This window comes from Budorcas taxicolor, chromosome 7, assembly GCF_023091745.1.
Source record: "Budorcas taxicolor isolate Tak-1 chromosome 7, Takin1.1, whole genome shotgun sequence".
Lineage (NCBI taxonomy): Eukaryota > Metazoa > Chordata > Mammalia > Artiodactyla > Bovidae > Budorcas > Budorcas taxicolor.
Genome location: NC_068916.1, coordinates 52,106,274 through 52,132,116, shown reverse-complemented (window position 1 = coordinate 52,132,116; position 25,843 = coordinate 52,106,274). Strand labels below are relative to the sequence as shown.

At 53.0% G+C, this 25,843-nt stretch overlaps 3 protein-coding genes across 6 annotated transcripts in view; all 3 read right to left on the bottom strand.

Annotated features, from left to right (window-relative positions):
* Nucleotides 1–25,843, bottom strand: part of LOC128050922 (protocadherin gamma-C3) — a 96,804-nt gene continuing 70,961 nt past the window's right edge. For all 4 annotated transcript variants that reach the window (XM_052643432.1, XM_052643430.1, XM_052643431.1 and 1 more), the window contains exons 2-4: nucleotides 15,160–15,218; nucleotides 7,035–7,123; nucleotides 1–1,984 (exon numbers count right to left, since the gene is read on the bottom strand). In XM_052643432.1, the coding sequence (XP_052499392.1) occupies nucleotides 1,758–1,984; nucleotides 7,035–7,123; nucleotides 15,160–15,218 (375 nt within the window). In that variant the 3' untranslated portion in view covers nucleotides 1–1,757. The remainder of the gene's footprint in view (nucleotides 1,985–7,034; nucleotides 7,124–15,159; nucleotides 15,219–25,843) is intronic.
* PCDHGC5 (protocadherin gamma subfamily C, 5) lies at nucleotides 18,424–20,944 on the bottom strand. The gene is given in 2 exon segments (XM_052643434.1): nucleotides 18,424–18,478; nucleotides 18,480–20,944. Coding segments are annotated over 2 exon segments (2,520 nt in total).
* Nucleotides 22,673–25,210, bottom strand: LOC128050923 (protocadherin gamma-C4). The gene has a single exon (XM_052643433.1). The coding sequence runs from the start codon at nucleotides 25,208–25,210 to the stop codon at nucleotides 22,673–22,675; it is 2,538 nt and encodes an 845-aa protein (XP_052499393.1).

Below are 25,843 nucleotides of genomic sequence, written 5' to 3'. Positions count from 1 at the left end.
TTTCAGAAGAAACCTTTTAATTTTTCAAAGAAAAAAAGCCATATAAATATTAGAGTATAAAACTTGCGTGAGACACAGGAAGGGGGCGGGGTCGGGAGCTACGTGACTATGCAAAGAGAAGCGCTTAGAGGAGTCAGTACGCGGGAAGGGGGCGCCGCAGCGCGTGGACACAGCACAAAACACAGCACGGGCCGCCGCGGGCGGGTTCGGGGACGGACGGCTGCTTGGAGCCCGCCGCCCGCTCGCCATCACGGAAAAATACGCCGCACTATACACTATTGGTTATTCTACACCAGCCGCAAGAGGGAGGGGGTTTCTATACTAAGTAAGGGCTGGAGTGGGGTTCTTGAGAAGCCCCGCTGGGTGAGCGGGACCCCAGGGGCAGAGGGGTGAGCAGAGGAAGGTCTATGCACAAGGAGGCACTGGGGGACTTTAACCAGGCTCTGGCCACGAGGGGGCGGACTGGGGGCCTGGGCAGTGGCCTTCACAGAGAAGGAATGGCACCTGGCAAGGTGAAGGGCTGGGGCCGCTGGGGCAAGGGGGGCCCTGTGGAGAAGCCCTGATCTCAGGCTGACACTTTCTGTCCACTTGGTCCCTGCTCTAGCTCTCGTCCTTCCCAACCCAGGGACCAAAAATAGCCGAGCGGGCCCCTTCCTCCCTACTGGGGCCACAGGGATCCTTCCACCAGCAGCACCTCTGGAGTACCCAGCACCCACAGAGGCCCCTCTGACCTCTCCAGGGGACCTGTCCCAATCCTGCTCAGAGCTGCCTTGGACCACAAGGCCAGTTCAAACCCACCGGTGCTGGAAGCTCAGCCCACCGCTGGCTGCCAGGCTGCCCTGTACATGAGAGATGCGGGTCCAGCCTGGGGCATGGCTTCTGGCTGGAACCTGGGGATCTGGTCGGTACCCTGGGGCATACAGAGCCTCCTGCAAGACCCTGTTAACTGATGGGACCAAGCTTTGTCCACCCCCCATCCACAACCACAACCTTCTTTATCTTAGCACCCCACACTGTCTCAGAACATGCAGTGGGGTCTCTTGTTTAGGGAGGGGGAAGTCACAGCATGCAGTGGGAACATCAAATGATGACAAACAGAACAGAACAAAAGACTGGTCCCCAGGGTGTTGGGAAGAGGCATGGTAGCAAAATGCCCTCCCTAAATCCAGCAAGCATCAGTACCATGGGAATGGTGACCATGTCTCCCCAAAACTTGAGCTTGGTCTCAGGTTCTGGAAGAAGGTGAAGGGACTGGCACCAAACCATGCTTTTGGGGGAAGTTTGAGAATTGAAGGAGAGGTCAAGAAGTCATGATGCCCTTCCAACTCTTCAGAACTATGAGCCTTTTTAGGTCACCGGGTACCTCAACACCCCAACCACCTTAAGAAAGAGAAGGGTAGGGTAGGTAGGAGGGAGGTAGGGGATGGGCCTGATTGAATTTGGAAGATGGAGGAGTTCAGCTGTAACTGAAGGGGGTGTGATAAATGGTGTCTACACAAACCCCACTACCCCCATGGGCACAGCAAGTGATTGGATGGGGGTTCCCAGCAGAACTCCCTTTGCATATTCAATCCCCTGGGGGCAGAGAGGGGGGTGTTGACCGGGCACTTGTTTCCATTTCCCAAGGGGAGCATGGCCTGGGCCCCTACCAGTTTCCTGGGGGTGAGCCCTGAAATCCGAGGCTTGGGCACAGGTGGGGAGAGGCTGGACTGGTTGGGGAGGGAGGCTGCCCTGTGGCTTCGGGCCTGGCCTCCACGTTACTTCTTTTCCTTCTTGCCCGACTTCTTCTTGTTGCCATTGCCCCCTGCCGGGGCCTTGCCATCACGCTTGCCAGCTGCGTTGGTCAGAGTGGCGTTGCTGCCAGGGATGTAGACATTCTGGCGGTAGTCGGGCACATGCTGCAGGGTGAACTGGGGCCCGTAGCGGGCACTCAAGCCCATGGTGCCGGCGCCCCCTCCCAGGGTGGAGCTCCCATCAGCGGCTTCTGCAGAGACAAGGGAAAGTCAGGGGCTAAACCTCAGGGTCCCCAAGTCCCTCTCTTATAGCACCAGCAGGGAGAGCACTGGACATGTCATCCTGACCCACAGGGTAGAACTAAGAGGCTCCAGAGTGGCCACCTAGGTTTGTTTTCCCAGTTCTTTACCTACTAGTCAAGCCTACCCTAACCTCCCTGTGTCTCCTCAGATTTCTGAATTGCAAAATGAGGATAATAACGGTACGTACCCTCCTCTGGTTTGGTGAAGGCTAACCAGGATTACAAGCACCTTGTAACTCAGATTACATACATCAAGCACCTAGAATAGTGCCCACTGCCTGGTAAGGGCATCAAACACGCTAGCCATCATCTCACCAGGCTGAGACTTGACTCTTGAGACCCTGGCCCAGCCTTTCTCCGGGCAGCCTCTCTGGTCTCCATGCTAGACATCCATGGTCCCTGCAGGTTCCTAGCCTGTTTCACCCAGTGCCAAGCACAGAGTGGGCACTGAGTCATTCTGTTTTGAGTGAGGGGTGGGGGCTCTTCCAGGGATTCATTTCAGAACAGCAATCGATGCCTACTCTGTGCCAGGGACCTTGCTAGAAGCTGCACGTGCACGATGGTGTCTAACCTGCATGCAGCACTCCAGGGAGGTGTGTGCTAGAACCCTGCTACAAAGATGAGAGAAGTCAGGGTCAGAGGAGGTAAAGACTTGCCCAAGGCCACACCAGCCAGGACAGGGGGGTGGGGAGCAGTGGGGGTGAGGCCTAAGTACATCCTAGGTGCAGCTGTAGGGTATGGTCACCACCAGCAGAGGCCTGAACCTCATCACTACTCTGAAGGTGAAGAAGGGGAGAGGCTGAGAAGATGATGACTGACCAACTGTCTTAGGTCGGTGGCCCCAGGCTCACAATATCAGAGTAGGTGACATCACAGAGCCTGGCTTCCTGCTCTGCACAAGGAGAAAATGGGGTCCCAAGGACTGCAAATTCCGCCCCTGGCTTAGCATCACCTGGGAGATTGACAGAATCACAGGCTCTCAGAATCTGCATTTGAACACCATATCCAGGTGACATGTGGCTCCAGGTGACATGTGGCACGTTGAAGGGAGAGAAATACAGAAGACCCTACTTTACTGAGGTTTGGTGAGGATTCCAGGGGAAAGTGCCTGAGTACTTGGAAAGAGCTCACTAAAGGTTTGCTGTTGCCAAAATCACCATCACCCTCATCACTGTCACTGTCACCATACCGGGTGTCACGGCTTCTCCTCTCCATGCCCCCTGTCCAAGGGGTTAAAAAAAAAAAAGAAGAACAACATGGGGTTTTGGTGACTCTGCTGAGTTCGGGAGGGCTCCTGTTGGAGTCCTCTGGCAGCTAGAGAGTTAAAGCCCCAGAAATGCCCAGCCAGACCCCATCCAGCAGAAGGGCTCCTCGACCTGGCCTTCCTCTACCCACCTTAGACCCTGAGAGTGCGCAGAGAGGGTGCCTAAAGCCAGAGAGGCTGAGTAATCCTGGGACATCAACCAGGGATTGAGAAATAGAGAGACAGGAAATATTTTCAAAGAACAGCATCAGAGGGGGAGGAACGCAAGGGAAAGCAAAGGAGAGAGGAGCCCCAGTCTTTCCGCCTCCTCATTCCAGGCTCAGGTTTCCACAACCTCCATTTCAAGTCCCAAATCCCTGCGTCCAGGGGCCTTCAGGGGGGCGGGGAAGTGGGCTGGGTGGGAGGGAGCAGCGCCCACTTCCTTCTCTCCTTCCCCCAGTCCTTTCATTCCACTGACATTTCTACATTTTCTCTAATTAACTCCAGGAGGGAGTCAGTCCTCCACCACCCCGCCCCGCCCCCCTGCCTGGGAATATAAGTGCTGGGAGGAGGGGCCCAGATCTGGCTTCAAGAGCCAGGGTTCCCGAGTGATTTAGGGGCAAAGAGGGGAGACGTCAGAGGCGCCAGTGAGAGAGAGAGAGGGGAAGAGATGGGCACAAAAAGGGGGAAGGGAGGCAGAAATAGAAAGATAGGAAGGGCAGGATTGGATAACTGGAAGCTAGGCCCACCCACATCCTACAACACACCCAGGATCTCTCAGAAGCACCCGAGCAGACAAAAATGACAAAGCCAGCCCCTGCCACCCCTTCCCTAAAAGCACAGAACCTGATGTTGGCCTGCGTTATGGGATGCACTGAAGTGGGGCTGGCCAGGAGGGAAGAAGATTGGGAAACCCAGAGTGTAACACACAAACAGGCCAGCCTGGAGTTCTGTCCAGTCAGCTCTGCCACTAAGAGCCAGCCATGTGACCTTGATCAAGGTCCTGTCTGACCCCACCCTCAGTTGGACTGCAGGCTCTGATCTCCTGCAGAGTAAGTCTCCAAGGGCACCTCCTTCTACCCTGCAAGACTTAGTTTGGGCAGGAACTGGGATCTTCCCTGAGCGCAAGAAGAAACAGACTCTGAAGAGCAGCAAGGAAGAATCTGGGGGTGCTCTGGCCTGGAGGAGGTTAAGGCACTGCCCGCCTCCACTCCCCTCTCCCACTCCAGCCTCACCTCAGGGAAACGTCTCCCAGCCCCAGCGTTCCCCCTCTGCCGTCCCCACCGAGGGGCTGAAAGCAGAAGCTCCAAACAGCCCGGAAGGCCTGCTCACACTCACCAGGGCCAGCTGAGCCACAGACCGCAGCCTCCTTGAGAGCACACCTTCCCCTCAAATGTTTATGTAAAAAGCCTCCCAAGTGTACTTACTCTCCCCACTCACTCGCCCTCAGCGGCCCCACAGGCCTGGCCGGGCTGGACTCCAGGAACCTCTCTGGCTCCAGGGCCAGGAATCGGGTGTGAAAGTGAGAGTAGGGCCTGACCCTGCCACCTCCACCCCCAGGGTCCATCCCCCAGGGCCAGGGTTTACTCTTGGGTCAGGCCCTGTGTGGGCTGGAGGGGTGGAACCCTGACAGGGGAGGCAGCCTGCGGTGACCCCAGGGCCCTCCTGGGAGGGTCTGGGGCTATAAATACTGACTCCGTTTCTGTTTTTAAAATCTGGATTTAGGCTAAAAAGGCTGCTTCCTGGCTTTACAGTTTAAAGCCACAACAGCTAAATATACCTTACTGTCTGTTTACTTCCCTCAAGAGTCCAACTTGGCATCTTCTCAGATCCCGCCACCTGCCTCTCTCATACTCAGGGTCTGGCCTCTCTAGAATTACAGCAGCCCCACTACCCCTCCTCATCCCCGGAACCTGGGCCAGCCCTGTCTTCCCAGAAGGCTGGTGCCCCTGCCGCTGCTCCCTTCCTCTTCATCAGCCATGGGCCTGGCCCCCACGGCCTCACAGATGTCCAGGGAAGCCTTATCAGATTAAACAAATGAAAATAAAGGGTGCCCAGTTAAATGTGAATTTCATGTAAATTTTTTTTTTTTTTTAGTATAGTAATGTCCCAGTTCTAACATATGGGACCTACTTATGCTAAAATACTATTTGTTGTCTATCTGAAGTTAAAATTTAACTGGCCATCCTATATTTTATCTAGAACTCCAATCTGGGAGAATAATGCAGTATTAAGAGAAATCTGTTCATCTAAAAGGGAAACAGGCTGGATGGAAAGGCAGACGTGGTCACTGGAGCAGACAGGGCATGAACTTAGGAGCAAGCTGGGTTAGAATCTCCAGTGTGCAGCTCAAAATGGGGGCCTTCGAGCAAGCAGCTTCTCAGTCCCCTCATCTGTCAAATGGAAGGACTCAGACCTGCCTTGCAGAGTTGTGAGAAGATCCACCGATATGAGGCCCATCAAGCTTGCCGAGCGTGAGTTGGGGCAGCGTGCAGGCACGACGGCAGCGATTACTGCTGTGACTTTACCTGATTCTCCACTAACCAGGCCTCCAGAGACACTGGACAGTGGGGCTTTCAGTTCACTGAGTAAGGCCAGTGCCTGAGTCCTCCGCCAGCCTCTGTGTATGTGTGTGTTAGTCGCTCAGTCGTGCCCGACTCTTTGCGACCCCATGGACTGCAATCCACCAGGTTCCTCTGTCCATGAGATTTTCCAGGCAAGGATACTGGAGTGGGTTGCCATTCCTTCTCCAGGGGATCTTCCCAACCCAGGGATCGAACCCGGGTCTCCTGCACTGCAGGCAGATTCTTTACCAACTGAGCTACAAGGGAAGCCCTTAGTTGCTCCAGAAACTAGTGCTTATTAACAGGCATTATTCTAATTCTACCTTCTATGCCACCATGGGTCAAAAGAGACCACCGTCTATCAATTTTCACCATTGTGCCCTTCCTCTGAGCTGTTGTTCCTATACCGATGTTACAGTCAGTGAGACCGCAGCCCGGAGGGGACGAGTCACTTGCTGGAGGACTCGCAGCCAAGCGGTGGTGCCGGGACCGAAATCCAGGCCAGCCTGCCTCCAGAGCCTGCGCTCTTCCGTACTAATGACGTCATTCTCCCTCCATGCCCAGGACTCTTGGCTGTCATCCCTGAAGAGCAGCATCACCTGAATCTCTATCGTTGAAGGTCTTTGTTACCTTGTGGGAAAACCAAAATCCTGCTCTGGAAGTGGGGGCAACAAAGAAAAGAGAGGGGTCCCACAGGTCCAGCGTGTGTTTCCTACTGGGAGTATCCACACCTACTTCCATGGCTTCAGGGCAGGTATGGATCAGGCCCCAGGCCCCAATACTCTGTGCTTCGGCATATCATTTCACTGAATCCTCACAGCAACCCTTTGAGGTCTCTGTTCCCATTTTCTTGATTGAGGAAACTGAAGTTTAGAGAGATTAAGCAAATTGATCAAAGGCACAAAGACTGTAAGTGGCAGAGCTAGGACCCGACCTATAGGTGTCCCTTCCGGGGCAACACTTGTAACCACTGCTCCTTACTTCTCCTCCAAGGATCTTTTCTTGTTCACTCCCTCCAGGCATCCCAGAGCCCCCATCCCTCAGCTACTCCTAACCTGTCTTTATATCCTGGAATTAAGGGCTGTTTCAGACCAGCTGACGTATAGGTTGGAAGCCAGTCTCGGGGCACAGTGCTGTGGGATGCAACCCAGGACCCTAGGTCTCCCACTCCACACATGTTGGCACAACTTACCACTGGCGGAGGCCAAGATCATGGCTTGTAGCATCTCTGTGTCGAACTGGTTATTGGGCCAGGTGCCAGTCTCATCGCCATTTTGGGATCTGCAGAAAGAGTGGGCTGGTGAGCATGCTCTCCCAAGCCACCCCACCCCGCCCCTCCTGTCCTCGCTCAGGGCCCCCAGATCTAGTGCCCAACCCTAGCTCTCACCCAAGACCGCCCCTTTCAGCAAGGTAGGAGGGAGCTTACACAATCCTTCAGAAGCCAGACCCCCACCTGCAGTCCCCCAAACCAGCTTTCTACCTGTCGTTTCAGACACCATGGCCCTTGGAGGGAGCGGGCAGGACGCACTTGCCCCCCACCCCCGCGAGGGAGCAGCAGCTCACAGGAACGGAGAAAGGACCCTCTCCAGAGGACAGTGGAGGGTGGGAAACAGAGAAAGCGCCAGAGCTAGGGAAAGGCCTGAGAACCTAGAGAGAACCCAAAGGCAGAGGCTGGGAGGCCCACAAGACACTGGGGTAGGGGGAGAGGCTGCTAAAACTCAACCCTGATATGCTTCGGCGGCTCACTCAGTCCTCAGGATAAAATCCACAGGCTCCTGAGAACCAGCCCTTCCTATTCCCCAAGAACCCCACTCCTAGCATTCTATCGTGAACCCTTTCTGAGTCCCCTTCCTGATTCCTCCCTCTTACCAGCTCCTTTGGGTCAGATACTGCTTCCTAGAATGCAAGCTTCCTACCTCTGCCTTGGTAACGTGACACGAATAAGTTTGTCAGAGGGGACCCCTGGGCCCACCCAGGCTGAATTAGGTGCCTCTGCCGTGTTCCCACCCCCACTGGCTGCTCTGTGGCAGCTCTAGGCCCACGGGGACTGCCACTGTCCCACCCCCTATCCCCCGCAATCCGCTCCACCCACAGAGCCAGTTCCTTGAGCTTTGGGAACAGGGCTGTGCCTGTTTCCTACTGAAGCACCTAGTTAACAACTTTAGATGCTCTAAACATTGAAAAAAACACGAGGTGATTCATAATTGTTAAAAACGTTAACCTGAACTCTAAGGAATGGTACCCCAACCTGGATTTTTTTCCCATAGTAATTTTACTCCTATGCTTTTGAGAGAATTTCCAAGGCTCAAATGATTTCCATTTTTGAGGGGAAGCGGAAGCAGCCTGACACACAGTCTATTAGTTGACCTCTGCACTGTCTGGAACACTGAAACTCCTCAATGAATGCTTGTTGCCTGAATTAATGAGGAGAGCCCTCCTGAGAAAGTTAGGTCACTATGAGGTAAGAAGCATTTTGCACCAGGGGAGGGGCTGGAGGGCAGGCCCTGAAGGCACGCAAGTTGGGGTGGGGGAGGGATGGAGTGTAAAAGTGTGTGTGTTTTGTCACGGTGGCTGAGCAGAGTCAAGAACAGCTTTATGCTTTTTCCGAGGTCTGTCCGTGCTTGTGGTTTTCCCTGATCTGGAATTCGCAACTCAGGCAGCGGACAAGTCTAAGGCCCAGACCAGCTGCTGTGTGCGCCCTCTTTCCTGTCCCTCCAGCAAATGAAGAGTTAGGGCTGGAGGAGAAAGCAGGAATGTCATTTCTCCCTCTGCAGAGTGGCAAGAGCTGGAACTCTGGGTTCACTTATTCAACCAGTATTTATTGAGCAATTATTGTATACCAGACACGGGGCTGGGTGCTGGGTTTGCAGCTGTGAACATGATTGAAACAGCCCAGAGTTCAGTCTCCACTGACAGGCTGATAGTAAATAATTGCACGATCACTGAATTGTAATTGTGACAAGTGCCACGGAGGCAGAGAGCAGGGGTGTAAGAGAGTACTGACCTCATCGGGGTTAGGGAGCCAGTCAGTGCAGGCTTCCCCGAAGAAAAGACAGGGAGTTTAAATCTGAAAAAACCATCCAGGTGATCTGGAGGAGAATGCCAGTCAAAGAAAAGTCGGAGGATAGAAAATCACCCATGGATCACTGACTAGTCACCAGCATTGTGAAAGCACCTTTGTAACACGGACATCTGGGGGCACCACTTTAACCCGGTGAACGAGCATCACTGACCTTGAGACACACCGACAGGAACTGATGCCCAGCACAAAGAGCAGCGCCACCTGCACAGCACAGCACAGCACAGCCACACACACACACCCACCCCACCCCACCCCACCCCCCAAAGGCAAGGAGGCTGTTTTAAAGAAGATGAAAGAGAGGTAAACAATCCAATGCAATTTATGTTCCTTGATTGAATTCTGGTGTTAAAAAAAACACAACAGGTTAAAATGACATTTGGGGAATGTTTATAAAAATCTGCAATTGGACTGTGTATTACTGCATTAAAGTCTTCGAATGTGAGCATTCTTTTGTGGTTATGTATGAGAATGTTCTTGTTATCAGGAGAGAGATACTGAAGTATTTCAAATGTTTTTAGGTCTGCAACTCTCAAATGGTTCAGGGGGTATCTGTGTGCATGTTGCGAGAGAGAAAAGAGAAAATAAATGTGCAAAATTTTAACAACTCATGAATCTAAGTTTTAAAGAGTATCTGGATGTTCATCATACTATTCTTTCAACTTTAAGAGGTTTGAGCAATACAATAAAGTCAACTAGGAAAAGGGTAGTGTGGGGAGAGCTTTCCAAGCAAAAGGAGCCAAAAGCCCCAGCCTCCGAGGCTGGGCGGAGCTCAGCTAGCTCAAAGCACTAACAAAGCCAGTGTGGCTGCTCTAGGATGTGGTGGTGGAGCTACAAAGTGTACACTGGAGATTGTGTTCTTATCCTAAGAGCTCTGGGAAGTCTCTGAGGTATACAAAAGGGGGTTGTCAATTAAGCATTTAAAGATCACCGTTAAGGTAGGTAAACTCCTCCAACTTGAATTTTTTATTAAAATATTTTAGTTTCTTTTATTGTTATCTTCCAGGTGTCTAAATCTCCAGTCTGTTGTACTGGTAATTTAACTCTGTAATAGATTAGTTTGCTGCCAACTCTTTACATTAAGTAATTTTTAAATATTTGTAATATTGTTGAGTGACTAATAAACCATTAAGTTACTGGCATTTAAAAAAAGATCACTGCTGCTCCCATGAGAAGACCGAGGGATGGGGGGCACCTCTGGGAGGGGAGGAGCCCAGTGATGGAGCCTCAGCCACCTCTGTCTCCATGACAACCCAGGAGTCCTCACTTGCAGGCAGACTGAGCTCTCTCTGGGCTTGCCTGGGGGTGCAGGGCTGAGGCAGGAGGGCTCAGGCTGAGACAAAGGGCCTAATGCGGATCCAGTGGAGAGAGCAGATGGGGCGAGCAGCAGGGGCCTTGGAGTGGACAACAGGGTCAGACAGCAGGTTAGGATACCTGTGCTGGTGGGTGATAGTGTTGAGGGAATGAAGGTGAGTGGAAAGGTGGGCCTGGAACCAGGACGGACTGGGCGGGGCTGCGAGGAGATTCTTAGGAAATGACTGAAGGCTGGAGGCCAAGCACATGGGCAGGAGATGAGTAGAGAGAGAGTTCTTGTTGAGCCGTTTACTGAGAGCGTCTTACTTCTGGGTACCGGGCTGACTAAATTATATACATATTGTCTATTTCAGCCCAAGAAACACCCACAGGTAAGTGTTATTATCCTTATTTCCCAGCAGATGAAACCGGGGCTCAGAGAGGTTGAGAGACTTCCCCAAAATCACACAGCTGGCAACAGGCAGCTGTTGTGAAATCACACAAAACCGGCCTAATGTGATTCCAAAGCCTACGATCTTATACATGACAACATACTTGGCTTCAGCAGGGATGGGAACTCTTCCAGGATTTGGGGAACAGTGAAAAATAATGGTGAAGGAGACGGACTACATCTAACTGACCATTTTCCAAGTGTCAGTGCCTGTGACAGGCCCTAGGATTTAAGAGATGATATGATCTTGCCCTAAGGAGTTTGTATTCTGGCGTGCTGGGGGTGTGTGTGTAAGGGACAACCCCAGAGGCCAGGCTGTGGTTAAACGCTCCCTGCATCCTGCTCAAAACAAGGAGAAATATGGGGAAGTCACCCCTGACCTTAGCCTGGGTTTAACTGTTCAATCTAAGTGCATGTGTATCTTTTTAATGTAGTAAAAGCCTGTCTGCACCAGCTAAAATGTTTACCCATTAGAGAGGCTATTATGCAACAATTAAATGAGTTATGAAGAACTTTTCTTATGATGTGGTACAAAGAGAAAAAAAGGCTACAATACTGATGGACAGTATGACCTCAATTACTATCAAAAACAAACAAAAACTAGTGAGAAATATACTACTTGACTGGGATTAAAATGTGCTGATATCCTGTGAACAAGTTTGTGATCAGTTCGTCTAGATGATTAGATTTTAAAAAGCAGCAGCGGCAGAAACAAAAGAAGCAAGAGCAGAAAAAGCAAGAGCAGCCGCTTGCGCTTGCTAAATGTACCAAGAAAAAAGTTTGAAATACATTTAAAAATATTAAGAGAGCTTAAGACATGAGACTCTCAACCAAATACAAAATGTGGACCTTAATTTGGATAAGCACACAAACAGCTTAACAGAGAGCAATATATAACTGGGGAAATCTGAATACAGACTAAATATTTGATAATATTTTTATTACTATTAATTAAATTATTTTCAGTGTTTATGTGTTTAAAAAATGAATCATCTGTTAAAGATAGTGAAGACTGATGAAATACGATGGCTGTGATTTGTTTTAAAATAATTTGGTGGGAGGAGGGAAACGCGAAATAAGTCAGGGGGTTAGTTGAAGATGGAGAGTGAGGCCAGAGAGGCTCATTACACCAGTGTCTCTACTCTTGCACAGGTTTGAAATTTTCTGCATTAAAAAAGTTAGTGGTGGTTTCCCTGGGTTGTAAAATTATGAGTAATTTTAAAAACTGTTTTCTCTATTTCTCATGTTTCTATAATGAGCAAGGATTATGAGCAGAAAAAAGTAAATTGCTATTGGTTTGTTTGTTGAATGGCTTCCCAAACAGAAGGAAAGACAGTGTCCCCCAGCGAAGGCAGAATAGAAGCGGAAGGGCAGTGTGGTGCATCAAACGAGAACCGTGTGGGGACCAGGGGAAGCCAAGTGGAGAGTCTCCTCTGGGCAGAGGCTGGGAACAGCGGCATGGAGGGGCCTGGGGCACAGCCTGAGAAAGGAGAACTGGCTTGCTGGGGTCAGGCTTGAGACAACAGCTGCTGGGACTAGAAGCCAAGCAGACAACCTGAGCATCAATGGTGGAAGAGAAGAGGAACCCCTGGCAGGCAAGGACTTCAGCAGACTCCCTTTAGTCCAGGCAACGTGCCACAGCACTGGCTTGAACCAGAACCAGGTTTACTGAAGAACTCAACACTAGCCCTGCTCTGAACCTGGTGTGCCAGTGGCCAAGATGGGCCAGAACCAGGGTTCACCTGAATGAGCGAAACCGCCCTTCTTCATCCTCCCGCTCCCATCGACTCATCAGAATGGCAGCAGGGAAAAACTCCCACCATTCTGTTGATCATGAGAGGGCTCACCACAGGGCCTTTGCAAATGCTCCTTCCTCCACCTGGAATGCTCTTCCTCCCTTTCTTTCAGCTGGTTGATTCTCAACCTCATTTCTTCCTGATGCCCTCCCGCCCCACTGGCTAGGTCACATCCCTACCGTATACTCTCAAGACTCACTGCACGCTCTTCACAGCACTTAGGGTAGCTGGAATCTCACACTTTTTTTGAGTAATTATTTGATTAATATTTGTCTCCCTCAACACACTATAAACTCCCTGAGGGCAGAGATTACGTCTATCTTATATCTCCTATACCTAAAAACACCACCTCTTGCTATTTACTGAATGAATGAAAGAGGGAAATCACAGTTGTTGAACCAGGCCCCTAACAATGATTTTGTCTGGGCCCCTGCTGCAGCTCAATCAGAAATGTTGACTCCTTCCCCTTCAAGCCACCCGAGGAAGGGAGAGTTCCTGAGCCTTCTTCCTCCATCTCAAGAGCTCCCACGTGTAGTCAGGCTGCCATGTCTCTCACATGCTGAAAAGGGACTGGAGGGCGGGGTAAGCACCCAATCCAGAGGCACATCCTAGTCCACCGCTGAGGCTCCCAGGCAGCAGTGAGCTCTGCTTCAGGGCCAGCACACGGCCTGGGGCGGCGGAGGGCCAAGGAAACACAAACTGCCCTGTGTTTCTCATCACCTCAGCTCCAACGTCACTTCCCTTCCTTACCACCCCGCCCCATTACACTCACAGAACTGTCTTAGAACTTACTGAGACTTGTAACTAGATGTGTTTTCAGTGTAATTTGTTGTCAATTTTCTGTCTTCTCTGCTGGCATGGAAGCCTATGAGTACAGGGATCGTATCTGCTTGTTCACTGTTATACACTAGTGTTCAGCAAAGGGCCTGGCTCATAGTAGATGCTCAATAAATATTTGTTGCGTAAATAAATACATGAGCGAATAAACGAATGACCTAATGGATAACCTGCAGGAAGGCTGGCAAGACCAGCAGGGAGAAAGGAGACAGCGGGGTCAAGAGGAGGGCAAGGGCAGTCCAAATCGTCAGGTTTGCTGCCTTCTAGGGGCCTCAGCCAGGAGCTGCCTGAGACCACAATACCAGAGGCAGGATTCACAAGCCCGAGACCTGAGTCTCCACCTTGCACCAAGGTGTCCTGGGCTCTGGTGGCAGTGAAGACTCAGCACCTGTAGCATTTGAGTGGAACGTGGGCAGCAAGTGTCCAGCTAGCAAGGAGCTGCGGAAGGCAGCCCAAGCTCTGCCCCACTCTGTCTTCTGGGCCTCTTGGTCTCCACCAGGCTCCCAACTTCCAACAGGGAGGCCTGGCCCGGAGCCCACCCTTCTCCCCTCAGACCAACTGCAGGTCTTTTGCTGAAGTCCTCCCCCACTCCACCCCTGCCCCAGGGTGTTCCTGTCTTAGCAGGAATTCACACCAGATTGATCTGGGCAGCTGGGGCAGCCTGGATGGGAGGGTGTACTGGGGACGGCAGGGATCAAAGGCTCTGTGTGTGAGGGGCAGGGGAGGGAGAGCGCCTGGCGGGTACAGGCGCCTATGTGTGTGCTGGCTTGCCCAAAAGCTTTAAGAAATGACAGACAGGGAGAGGGACGCAGAGTAAAAGTCAGGATAAAAGACCTAGAGATAAAGAAAGAGCAACAGAGAATGAGGCAAAAAGAGACAGAAAAGAGACTTCGATATACAGAAACAAACAGGCTGAGAACAGAGAGGAAAGCAAAAACAGTGAGAGAGAGAGAGACTGGAGGCAGAAGAATACTAGGAAGTGATGAAAGGAGGAGAGACAGAGAAGTCAGGGGCAGTGAGAGGAAGGCAGAGACAGAGAGAAAAGGAGAGAGACTGAGACGAAGGAGGAGCCACATTTATTCACCGATTCCACATTTATTGAGCACCTACCCATAGCAGGCGCAGCGAAAGGCACAGATCAGCGCAGGTGGACACAAATGGCAGGGACCGAGACACAGCAATAAAGACAGAAACTGGGAGAGAGACGAGGAGGAGGGAGAGGCACACTGAGATGGGCTCTGAGCTGAGGACAGCTGAGAGTGGAGAGACCAGAGGTCTGCAGGCGGAGAAGGCAGGGCCAGGGGGGCCTGGGCAACCTGCCCCTCCAAGGCACTCTCCCGCCTCAGCCCCACCTGCAGCCGCCTGGCTTCCCTCCCCTCAGCCTCAGCTCCTTCTCGCAGGCTCCGGAGGAGCCTCTGACTACTGACAGTTCCTCCTCTCCTCCTTCTGTCCCAGATTCCTCTGCCTGAACCCCAGTCAGGATGGAGGGCAGCCAAATCTGGGCCAGGGGGACAGAGCCAGACAGATAGGTATAAAAAGCCTCCTCTCCACCCAGAGACCAGCCTTATGACCATGCTTCACTCTCACACAGCCCCCAAGATACAAGAAAAGGTTTGTGTGGTGGGGCTAAGGGAATGGGATGAGTGTGTGTTCCCAAAACAGCCACAGTAGGAGCCTCTTCCTTCTGGGGTTTGTGCACCAGCCCCCAAAACCCCAAAACCTTCCTGAAATCTAGAACTGAGGGAGGAAGCCATTTGTAGCCAAAGCTGAGCCCTCCCCTTCTCTTCCCCGATCTCCTCCCACGTCATCACTGAGGAAAGTGTCGCAGAGAAGAGGGTGGGCTGGAGAGGCAGTCACCTACCCGCTGGTGCCGGGTCTCTGGGCCTGAGAGAATCGCCAATCCGTGTTGGGTGGGGCTTGCTGTGGAGAAAACAGAGGGAAAGCGGCTGAGTACCCAAAAGGGCTAAGGTGAGGGTGGGGTGGGCTCAAAGATGAATTATACCCTCAGGCCTCAGAGGTCTGAGATCCCAGAGACAAAGAAGTAAAATGACATTTATCCAATCTCAGTGAACAAACCCACGTTCCTTCCCTAAGCAAACTGCCCCTTCTTCCCTGCCCCCCACCTCAGAACTCCTGAGCTGAGGTTCAAGGGGAACCAGGGTGCGTGTGTGTGTATGTGTGTGTGTGTGTGCGCGCGCGCGTACACAGAGAAGGGCCCTCAAAGTGGCAGGGGAGGCTTTTGGATGAGAATTCCACGAGCCCTAGAAAAAATTTCATTCAGCTCTTCAGCTGGGAACAAAGCACCCTCTGCGGCAAGATGGCTGCTATTCCTGGTAACCCTTTTCATGCCAGGCTGGGCCTTTACACATTCAGAAGGACATCTCCTTCAGACCCTCTCTCTCAAGGATCCCTTCCCACAGCTAAATACATTATTAATTTAGGAGTCACGCCAGACTGGGCCTTTGCAGGGCATCCAAGCCCCAGGACACCTCTCACCCCCAGAATTCTGTGCCAGACAATGGCTGTGACTAAGGAGGAGAGAACAAGGCTGCTCTGTCTGGGACAGAGAGAACTGCTGGGATGGAGCCCAGCAGAGATCAAGCTCCCACAGCCTCCAAGCAGAGCCAAGTCAATCTCCAGGGCTCCCAAGGCACAGATCTGTAGCCATCCCCCACCTGGATGAAGGTGTGGGACTCGAGCCAGCCACCTCACTTCCAAGTTCCTCCCAGCCTTGCCAGAGGGTGTGTCATCCCATCACACAGTCTCACGGAGCACTCCTAGAGCTGTTGGCTCGCCATTCTGGACTGCTCTGGTAGTTAATTCTCACACTCACTCCAGGAGAGGAGAGAGAGGGGTGGGCATCCCCAATTACACTGGGGAGAAGGGGGACTCAGGGCTGCCAAATGACACACTCTAAGTCTCACAGGCGGCAGTGATGTGAGGGCACCCAGAAACTTCGCAGTCCAGGTAGCACAGGAGTCGCCAGCACCATTCTGCAGATGCCACAGCAAGGGCAAGGGGATGCCCAGCTCTCAGTCACAGTATTCTTCGACACAGCAGAATCTAAACCGAGATGCAGGAGCTATGACAGACCGGAGGACAGGAACGAGGAGAACCCACAGCCTCCATAAGGACAGCGGGTCCAGGTTTGTCCAGTTAGGGCGGCTCAGGGATAAGGAGCCCCAGCAGACTTTTCTCCACGAGCAACGCCCTAAAAGGGGAAAGAATGTTCTCCTTTGCCTCATCCCAGCAGATGTAAACCATCCCTCCTGTTCTCCTAGAAGTACCAAGTGACTGAAAGCACAGATTCTGGAGTTAAACAAATCTAGATTAGATCTTTGTCTATCACTTACCATGTGAACTTGCGCAAGTCACTTGACCTCTGTGAAACTCAGTTATAAGGGAGGGCGAGGAGTGCTAGTACCTACCCAACATAAGTGTGGGGAAGAGCAAAGGAGATGCTTTGGTTCTTAGAGGAAATCCGTAGTAAGGTTCTCTCAATCAGCTATCAGAATCCCATGGTGGTGTTGCTCCAAAATATAATTGGTTTGGCAGGGGTAGGGTGGAGTACAGACACATTTTGACTAAAAGCTCCTGGAGTCATAGAAAATTACGTTATTTTACAACAAACGTTTCCCCAAATATGAAAGCATGAAAGCACCCTGCTGGTTTCTGGCAGAGGTCATGGTTTTCCAACAGCAGAAGGAAGGAGTCTTAGATACTTGCCAGAGAAAGGGCTTGCCAGAGTCTTAGATACTTTGGTGGCAGTTTATGGTGGTTTAGTTGCTAAGTCGTGTCTGACTCTTGCGACCCCATGGACTATAGCCTGCCAGGCTCCTCTGGCTGGGATTTTCTAGGCAAGAATACTGGAGTGGATTGCCATTTCCTTCTTTAGGGGATCTTCCCGATGCAGGAATCGAACCTGGGTCTCCTGCATTGCAGGCAGATTCTTTACCAACTGAACTATGAGGGAAGCTTTGGTCACCTGCAAAGTCCCTGAAGTGGAGAAGGAAATGGCAACCCACTTCAGTATTCTCCCCTGGAAAAATCCCATGGTCAGAGGAGTCTGGTGGGCTACAGTTCATAGGGTGGCAAAGAATCAGGCACGACTAAAGCAACTGAGCACACAAAGCCCTGAGGGCAGATCGCTGGGCACACTGTGGGCACGACGGCGCCAACGCCTCTGTCTTAGTGTCCAGAACCTAGGTGCTCCAGGTTCCCACTTCCAGCCATAGGACAGGTCAGTGGTGCCACAGAGGGCCGAGGCGGCCTGTCCTACAGAGGTCTGTTCACTTGTCCCAGGCCGGCCCCGCCGCCCCTTCAGCCACACGGCAGTTTGGCCTTCCTGAGCGAGACTTCTGGGCTGGAGGCGCCCACCAACCTCTGCTCAGTGTCTTGGCCCAGACCGACCCACCAGCCCGTGGGTCACAGAGTCCCGCCCGCCCCGCGCCTAGAGCGCGCCAGTGGCTGCAGCACTAGCGACTCGGGCCACCAAGAGGCCCGCCAGGAGGTGACCAGTCCAGACCGGGGCGGGGATAAGCGGGGTGGCCAAGACCTCTGAGGCTGGCAGCAAGGTGGGAGGGAAGCTGTTAGCTGTCGGGACAGCCCTCTGTAAGCGGCTGGCAGTTAAAGTCGGCGTATGAGGACGAGGACGGCCAGGTGTGAGGGGCGTGCACAGGTGAGGCGTGGGGAGCCTGTGCGCTGTGCATGGCACATGGACCAACCACAGACGCGTTGGTTTGATGTGAGAATAAAGAGGGTTGTGAATCACAGTGAAGTCACCGGTCAAGAGAGTGGGAAGAAACCTAAGAAGAAACCTCAAAACCAGCACAGCGTGCCCGCATTGAAGCCTAGGAAGGAGGCTGGCTGCAGAAAGGGATCTGTGGCTGCCTCTACCCAGACCCGGATCTGATGGAAAACGCCAGAGTGATCGCCAGACCCCATGCTTTTCTGTCTGTCCTATCCTCTCTTCCCCCTCACCCATAGTCGCCATCACCTCCCCAGGCACAGCGCCCCATCCCTGCCTCGGCCACACCTCTGCTTCCGCACAATCAACCCATCCAAACAGTCCCGACATTCGACAGACGTTAGAGTCAAGCCCCACCAGAGGGAGCGGATGCCAAGTTCAAAGTCCCTGATGTGGGTGGGCGGCGTCTCCATTTCCGCCCCCAGGGGTAGCGCAGAGCCCTCACCTGGCTCCGCTCCCGCAGCGTGTTAGAGCGGGACCGGAAGGCGTCGGGCTCCGGCGCGAAAGCTGAGGGCTGCTGAACGCTGAGGGGCCTTAGAAAAGTGAAGTCACTGCCGTCGGAGGCTGGTGAAAAGCACGTCCTGTAGCAATGGCTGTGCGAGTCTGTGGGCCGCAGCGTCACCTCCATATACTTGAGTGTGCCGTCTGAGCTCACCTGTAGGTTGGGGCTGGATTGCTTATAGAACTCCCGGGAGGGCGAGTCCTGGCGCCCGCAGCACTGACCCCCACCCCCATCCCCGTCCCCACGAAGGCACTTAGCTGACAGAAAGGTGAAGGTGACTAAAGATAAGAGGCTGGTGGCCGCAAGAGCCACAATGAGGTAAAGGGTAAGGTCTGAACGCTCAGGAGGGTGTGTGAGGAAGTCCCTGGATTTGGGCATTTCCTCAGGGTCCTCATCTTCCAGAATCAGCAGTACTGTGGCTGTGGAGGAGAGTGAAGGGTCACCATTGTCCCTCACCAGGACCACCACCTGCTGGGTGTCAGCGTCATCCTCCAGTAAGGCCCGGGCTGTTCGCACCTCACCAGTGTGTGCAGACACCAGGAACAGCCCTGGCGCTGTGGACTGTGGCAACAGTGAATAGGAGAGCCAGGCATTGTGGCCTGCATCAGCATCTACGGCTGTCACCTTGGTGACCAAGGAGCCAGGAGGGGCAGAGCGAGGGAGACGCTGGGGGAGTGAGAATTCCCGACCCGGTCTAGGGTGCAGCACAGTTGGGGCATTATCATTCTGGTCCAGGACAAACACGTGGAGAGAGGTGTTGGCGTGCAACGGGGGAGAGCCAGAGTCTCGAACGCCCACCACAATCTGCAGCATCTGCAGCAGTTCGTAGTCGAAAGTACGCTGGGCAAAGATCCTCCCATCCTCGGGGTTGACATACACAAAGGAGGAGGCGGGGGAGCCCTGAATCTGGTTCCCTACAATAGAGTAGGTAAGGCGGGCGTTATCCCCAGTGTCCGGATCGGAGGCAGCCACGGTGCAGAGAAGGGAGCCTGGAGGCCGGTTTTCTGGGATGTAAGCCGTGTAGAGCTGCTGGGTGAAGTAGGGTGCGTTGTCATTTACATCTGAAATGTTGAGCCTGATGGTGAGATGTGTGTGCAAGGGGGGCGAGCCCTCATCATGGGCCAGCAGCTCAATGATATAGTGGGATGTGGCCTCACGGTCCAAAGGCTGGCTGGTTAGGAGTGAGTAGTGGTTCTCAGAAGGCTTAATCTGAAATGGCAGGTCTGGAGAGAGATCGAGGCTCACTTCACCATTTCTCCCCGAGTCTCGGTCCCGCACATTAAACAATCCCACTACTGTACCCACTGGTGTACTCTCCAGGACAGGGTTGACCAAAGAGGCCAGTAGTACCTCTGGGGCATTGTCATTGGCATCCCCCACATCCACTTGAATCACACAGTGGCCTTCCATGGCTGGCTGTCCCTGGTCACGGGCTCTTGCATGAATTTCATAAAAACTTGACTCCTCGAAGTCAATGGTACCCAACACATGGATTGCTCCACTGCTAGGGTCTAGGCCAAAGAGGTTCCGTACTGCCTCAGACGTATGGTCTCCAAAAGAATAGTCTAGCTGGCCATTGGTGCCCTCGTCTGGATCAGTGGCATTGAGGCGGAGCAGCAGTGTGCCCACGGGTGCATTCTCTGGGAGTCCCACACGTAGAACTGAGGACTGGAAGGTTGGAGCATTATCATTGATATCCAGCACAGTGACAGAGATAAGGGTGGTCCCTGAGCGGGCTGGGACGCCCCCATCCACAGCAGTGAGCACCAGCTGATGTCTTGCCTGGGTTTCACGGTCTAGCTGCTGCTCCAGAACCAGTTCTGGGAATAGCTTCCCATCTTTTAGGGTCTTCACATTGAGAGAAAAGTGGCTGCTGGGGCTTAGAGTATAGAAGCTCACAGTATTGGTGCCCACGTCGGGATCCTGGGCACTATCCAGTGGGAACCGTGCCCCCAGTGCAGCTGACTCTGAGATGCGCATCTCTCGCTCAGGGGTGGCAAAGCTCGGAGAGTTGTCATTGAGATCCAGGATTTCCACCTCTACACGGATTAGTTCCAGGGGGTGTTCGGTCACCACCTGTACTGGCAGCAGGCAGCTGGTGCTGGCTGCACACAGGCTCTCTCGGTCAATTTTCTGATTCACTGCCAGGGCACCACTCATCAAGCTCAGGGAAAAATATTGCCCATCCTCCTCAGCGCCCAGCCGCAGCCGGCGGCTCAACAGATCCGTCACCTTTAAGCCTAGATCTTGAGCAACGCTCCCCACCAGCGTCCCTGGCTCAGACTCCTCCACCACAGAGTAACGGAGATGCCCAGACACCCAGCCCCAGCAGCACAAGGACAACATGAACAGCACTTGCCATTTCCCAGCGAGCTGTGGGGGTGTCTTGGGCCCCATGACCCAGGAGTCCCTTCCTGGACACTGACTCTGTGCTGTCCTGTCTCCAAGGTAGACCCAGGGCTTGGAATGTAGCAGCTGAAATCTCTTATGTCTCCTTCCAGCCTCTTAAAAACTGCTCCGAGGTTTGTCTGCCTGCAGCAGTTCTTCTTAGTCACCAAATGGCGGGGGTGGGTTGGTGGGGAGGGGAATTGAATCTGAGTGGAGCTGGGGAGCTGGGGGAGGAGAGGCAGCCAAGAAGATCAGATCCCCCACCTTGGCTCTAAGTCTGATTGGCCCAAAAGTCTGTCTGCTCTCAACCAATTATAAAGTCTCCTCAGTCCTGGAAACCTTAGGAACCGGCGCTGCAAATCCATGTCACAGAAGCCTCCTACCTCCCCACTTATTTCGCGCTGCAGGTTGATTCAGTTCCCTTGGCAGCAAAGTTTGACAGCTCAGATGGCGCTCAACAGGGAAGACAAAGTGGTACAAAACTTCTCAGGGTTCTGTCCCAGCAACTTCCTGTGTAACTTCAGAAACTCCCACTATTTCACTTGAACCATCAAAATGTTGTCCTTCTCCAGGAAGCAAAGCCCACGTTACCCCCTCCCTACCCCATCCTGCCAAACACTGCCAGAGTGAAAGAAAAGATTTGTTAGGACCCTTCAGAGTCTTGCTCGGACTCTCCAGCAGTACTTTGAGGAATCTCAATGTCATTGATGGCTACAAGGATTCACTTTTTCTGAGATTCCACATGAGCTATGGAATGGGCATCACAGCTTGCGGTGGGGGATGAGAACACTTCTAGGACTGATCCAGGTCACCCAAGCAAGGTGAGTAGAATCTAGGCATGGCCTCTAGGCTTTATGGTTTCATCAATTCAGAAGAACTCTACTTAAAGACTCCCAGATTGGCGGTCTCCATGAATTCCTCAGCAGCAAGACAGGTTTTGATACTTAGTGATTTCACTTACTGCCTTCCCCACTCCCAAAGAGGTAATGTTCCTCTGCCCCAATCAACTGCATCTAGCTCTGATCCCAATGGGGACTTGATTGGGAGACCTGAAGACCTGGGACAAAAAGACCCCTGCTTCCACCTTGTTGCCTCTCTTAATCCCTTGGCTCTTTCCTCTTATGTTTCAAGAGGGGCTTCCCTGCTGGCTCAGTGGTAAAGAATCCACCTGCCAATGCAGGGGACGTGGATTCGATCCCTGGATTGGAAAGATCCCCTGGAGAAGGCAACCCACTCCACTATTCTTGCCTGGGAAATCCCATGGACAGAGGAGCCTGGTGGGCTACAGTCCAGGGTTGCAGAGTCAGATGGAACTTAGCGACTGAACACCAAACGATGACATTTCAAGCAGAGAGTCCCTTTCGCAGTGGGTAAGGGAGTAGATGACACTGTGGAGCAAAGATATAAGTTTCCCTCAGCCCACTGGGGAATGGTAACCTAGAATTAAGGTATTCCAGACCCTGGCCCCTCATTCAGGAAGAGGAGAGAAAGTCACTACCTGGGTTTAGGTGCACCTCGTACACGAGAGCCTTCCATGTACTCCACATTCCAGCAGCATGTTTCCACAACACCCCATCTCTTGATCACTCACTTTCATTTCTTACTCTCAGATAAGGGCATAATCCACCCCAAGTATTAATCTGTGAAAACTCCCTGGTTAATTCACAAAATGCTTCTAAAGCACATCATCTACCACACAGTTACCACTCACAGAAGTGGCAACATCACTACAGGCTCTTACAGAGAGACCAATATATTCTCTGGGACATGGCCCAGCCACATGCCTGCATCAGAATAACCCTCAAGCATTGGCTGAGCCTGCAAAGGTCTCACCTCTAGCCCATAGAGAAGATCAGAGGGTGGGCAGCTTGGGCGAACGGGTTCCCCTGCCATAGGTGCACTGGGTGACTTCACCATCATGAAGCTATCACTCCGAGTGGGTGCAGAAGCCAAGGGTGTACAGCCATGAGAGTGGCCGCCCACATCGACAAACTTGATAGGATCATCTGACCCTAGCTGGATTCGGAGGATCCCACTGGAAGGAGGAAGCCCCTCCCTCCTTCGAGACCGGGTGAGACAGGCACAGGTGCCAGCAGGAAAGCAGGTCATTCCACAGGCAGCCCCACGCAGGCACTTCGAGATGAGCGCCACGAATGAGCCAAAGGAAACAAAGCAAATTGCCACTAGAGATACAGCCAAGTAGAGGGTCAAGTGGGATTCTCCTTCCCTTGGAGCCGAAGACTCTCGAAGATCAGGAACAACTGGATGAGTGTCTTCTTCCAAGGACACCAGGAGAGTGACGGAAGTAGACAGTGGTGGGCTACCACTGTCCTTTACCACAATGACCAGCTTCTGCGGCGGGAGATCAGCTGGGATGGGAACAGCTGTCCGCACCTCCCCGGCATAGCGGGAGACTGCAAACAGGCTGGGGTCTGGGGCCTCCAGGAGCTGGTACGAAACCCAAGCATTGTAACCTGAGTCCAAGTCCACAGCGGTCACCTTTGTGACTAGGTGGCCAGCACCAACTGACGGAGGCAGTGCTTGGGGACATAAGGAACCAGGCCGAGCCCTAGGGCGGAGTACAGCTGGGGCATTGTCATTGAGGTCCAGCACAAACAGACGAACTGTCACAGTGCTGCTAAGGGGTGGGTTGCCCCGATCCCGGGCTTGCACCTCAAACTGCAGTGTCTGTGTTTGCTCATAGTCAAAGGATCGAGTAGCATGAACAGCTCCCGTCTGGGGGTTCAGGGAGATGAAGGAGGATGCTGACACATCTCGATTTCTGGGCTCGAGGAGAGAGTAGGAGATAAGTGCATTCAAGCCAGAGTCGGGATCAGAGGCCGCAAGGGAGCAGAGCAGGTCCCCTGGGCGATTGTTCTCTGGAACAAACACCTCATGTGACCTCTGGAAGAAAGAGGGTGGGTTATCATTCACATCCGAAATGTTAAGGAAAATGGTCCTGTGGGTACTCAGAGGAGGGCTCCCGGCATCAGAAGCAGTGACCATGATATCATAGCTGGATTTGGCCTCTCGGTCCAAGGGCCCAGCAGTCACCAGGGAGAACTGATTCCTGAAGGCGGACTTGAGGGTGAAAGGCAAATGGTCGGGAATACGGAGGCTCACGTCCCCATTTGAACCTGAGTCAGGGTCCTGCACACTGATGAGTGCCACCACAGTGCCAGGCTCTGCACTCTCAGGGAGAGTCCCCAGCTCTGAGGTCACTGTGATGTGGGGGGCGTTGTCATTCACATCCAGGAGATCCACCCGAAGGCTGCAATGTTGCTCCATGGCTGGAGAGCCCCCATCTCGAGCCCGCACATCAAATTCATAGTAATTCTCACTCTCAAAGTCTAGGGGTCCTTGAAGGGTAAGCTTTCCATTAGTGGGGTGCAGGCTGAAGAGGCTTCTCACACGATCAGGGGTGTGACCACTGAAAGAAAAGGTGACGTTACCACTGGGACCCAGGTCTGGGTCGGAGGCATTGAGCTGGATGAGCAGCATGCCGGCTGGCGCGCTCTCCAAGACGCTAATCCTATAGCTGGATTGCTGGAAGGCTGGGGCGTTGTCATTCACGTCCAGCACTGACACCCGCAGCTCTGCCGTGCCAGATCTTGGGGGGTTCCCGCCATCCACAGCAGTCAGCACTAGGCGGTAGTCTGACTGCTTTTCCCGATCCAAAGGTTTCTCCAGGAGCAGCTCTGGGACCAGGCTGCCGTCGCTGCGCTTCTTTACATCTAGGGCAAAGTGTTCATTGGAGCTTAGTCTATAGCTGCTGATGGAGTTGCTCCCCACATCTGCATCCTGAGCCTTTTCCAAGGGGAAACGCTGTCCTGGAGGAGCTGCCTCCCCAATTTCCAAGTCCAGCTGCTGCCGAGGGAATCTGGGGGCGTGATCATTCACATCCACAATTTCTACCTCTGCTCGGTACATTTCCAAAGGCCCTTCTGTTACAAACTCCAGGGGCACAATACAGCTGGCACTGAGCCCACACAGTGCCTCTCGATCGATTGGATTCTTGATGAGCAGGGCACCGCTGTCCAAATCCACACGGAAGTGTCTTTGGTTCACCTCTCCAGCGACCTGCAGCCTGCGAGCTGCCAAGCTCTCGGTATCCAGCAGGAAATCTTGGGCGACATTCCCCACAAAAGTCCCTTCCTGTGACTCCTCTGGGACCGGGTATCGGATCTGCCCACCAACGTAACCCAGGTGGCAAAAAAGGAACAAAAGGGTAGCCCCCCGGCAGATTTGTACCCAGCCTCTCACCTTGCCGAGCATTGCTGCTGCCCGCTAGTTCTCTATCTGGTCCTGAGAAGCCCCAGAAGCTGACCCGCCCCAAACAGCCACAGCAGCTGGAGACACCTATCTCCCTTTCCCCACGCCAGCTCTGGCGCGGCTGGGCCGGCGCCGCAAGGGTTACGCGCCGTTTTTTGCTGGTGGCGGGGTAGATTTGTCTGCCTTCCTCCACCCGATTGGCAGACAGCGACTCCTGGGCTCAGCCAATAGGCTAAGCAGAGAACGTCCCAATAGCAGCAGGGTTAATGCGACGCAGTATTGAAAGAAGGGGAAAAAAAAACAAAAAACAAAAACCCACCTATCTTTTCGCCTTCCTCCCGCTCAACAGCATTTTCCCCCCATGGGTTATTACCTCTATAGAGAGGCAGACAACATATATGTTTTTGTTTTCTAATTCACCAATCCCCACCCCATCTCACCCCGCCCCTTTTCGGCGGGGAAAACAGCGACAGCCTGAGAGCCCTAGCAACCTGCAGCCCAGAGTGAGTAGCCATTTGAGACTGGTCACTTTGTTCAAGCCAGTGTTGTCATCCACCAATATTCTAAAGGAGTAGCTTCTGCCTCATTCTGATTGTATTAGAGCAACAGCAAATTAGATAGCACTGCTTTATACAA

Coding starts and splice junctions, on each gene's coding strand:
- LOC128050923 (XM_052643433.1), bottom strand. CDS start 25,210: ATGCTCGGCAAGGTGAGAGGCTGGGTACAAATCTGCCGGGGGGCTACC.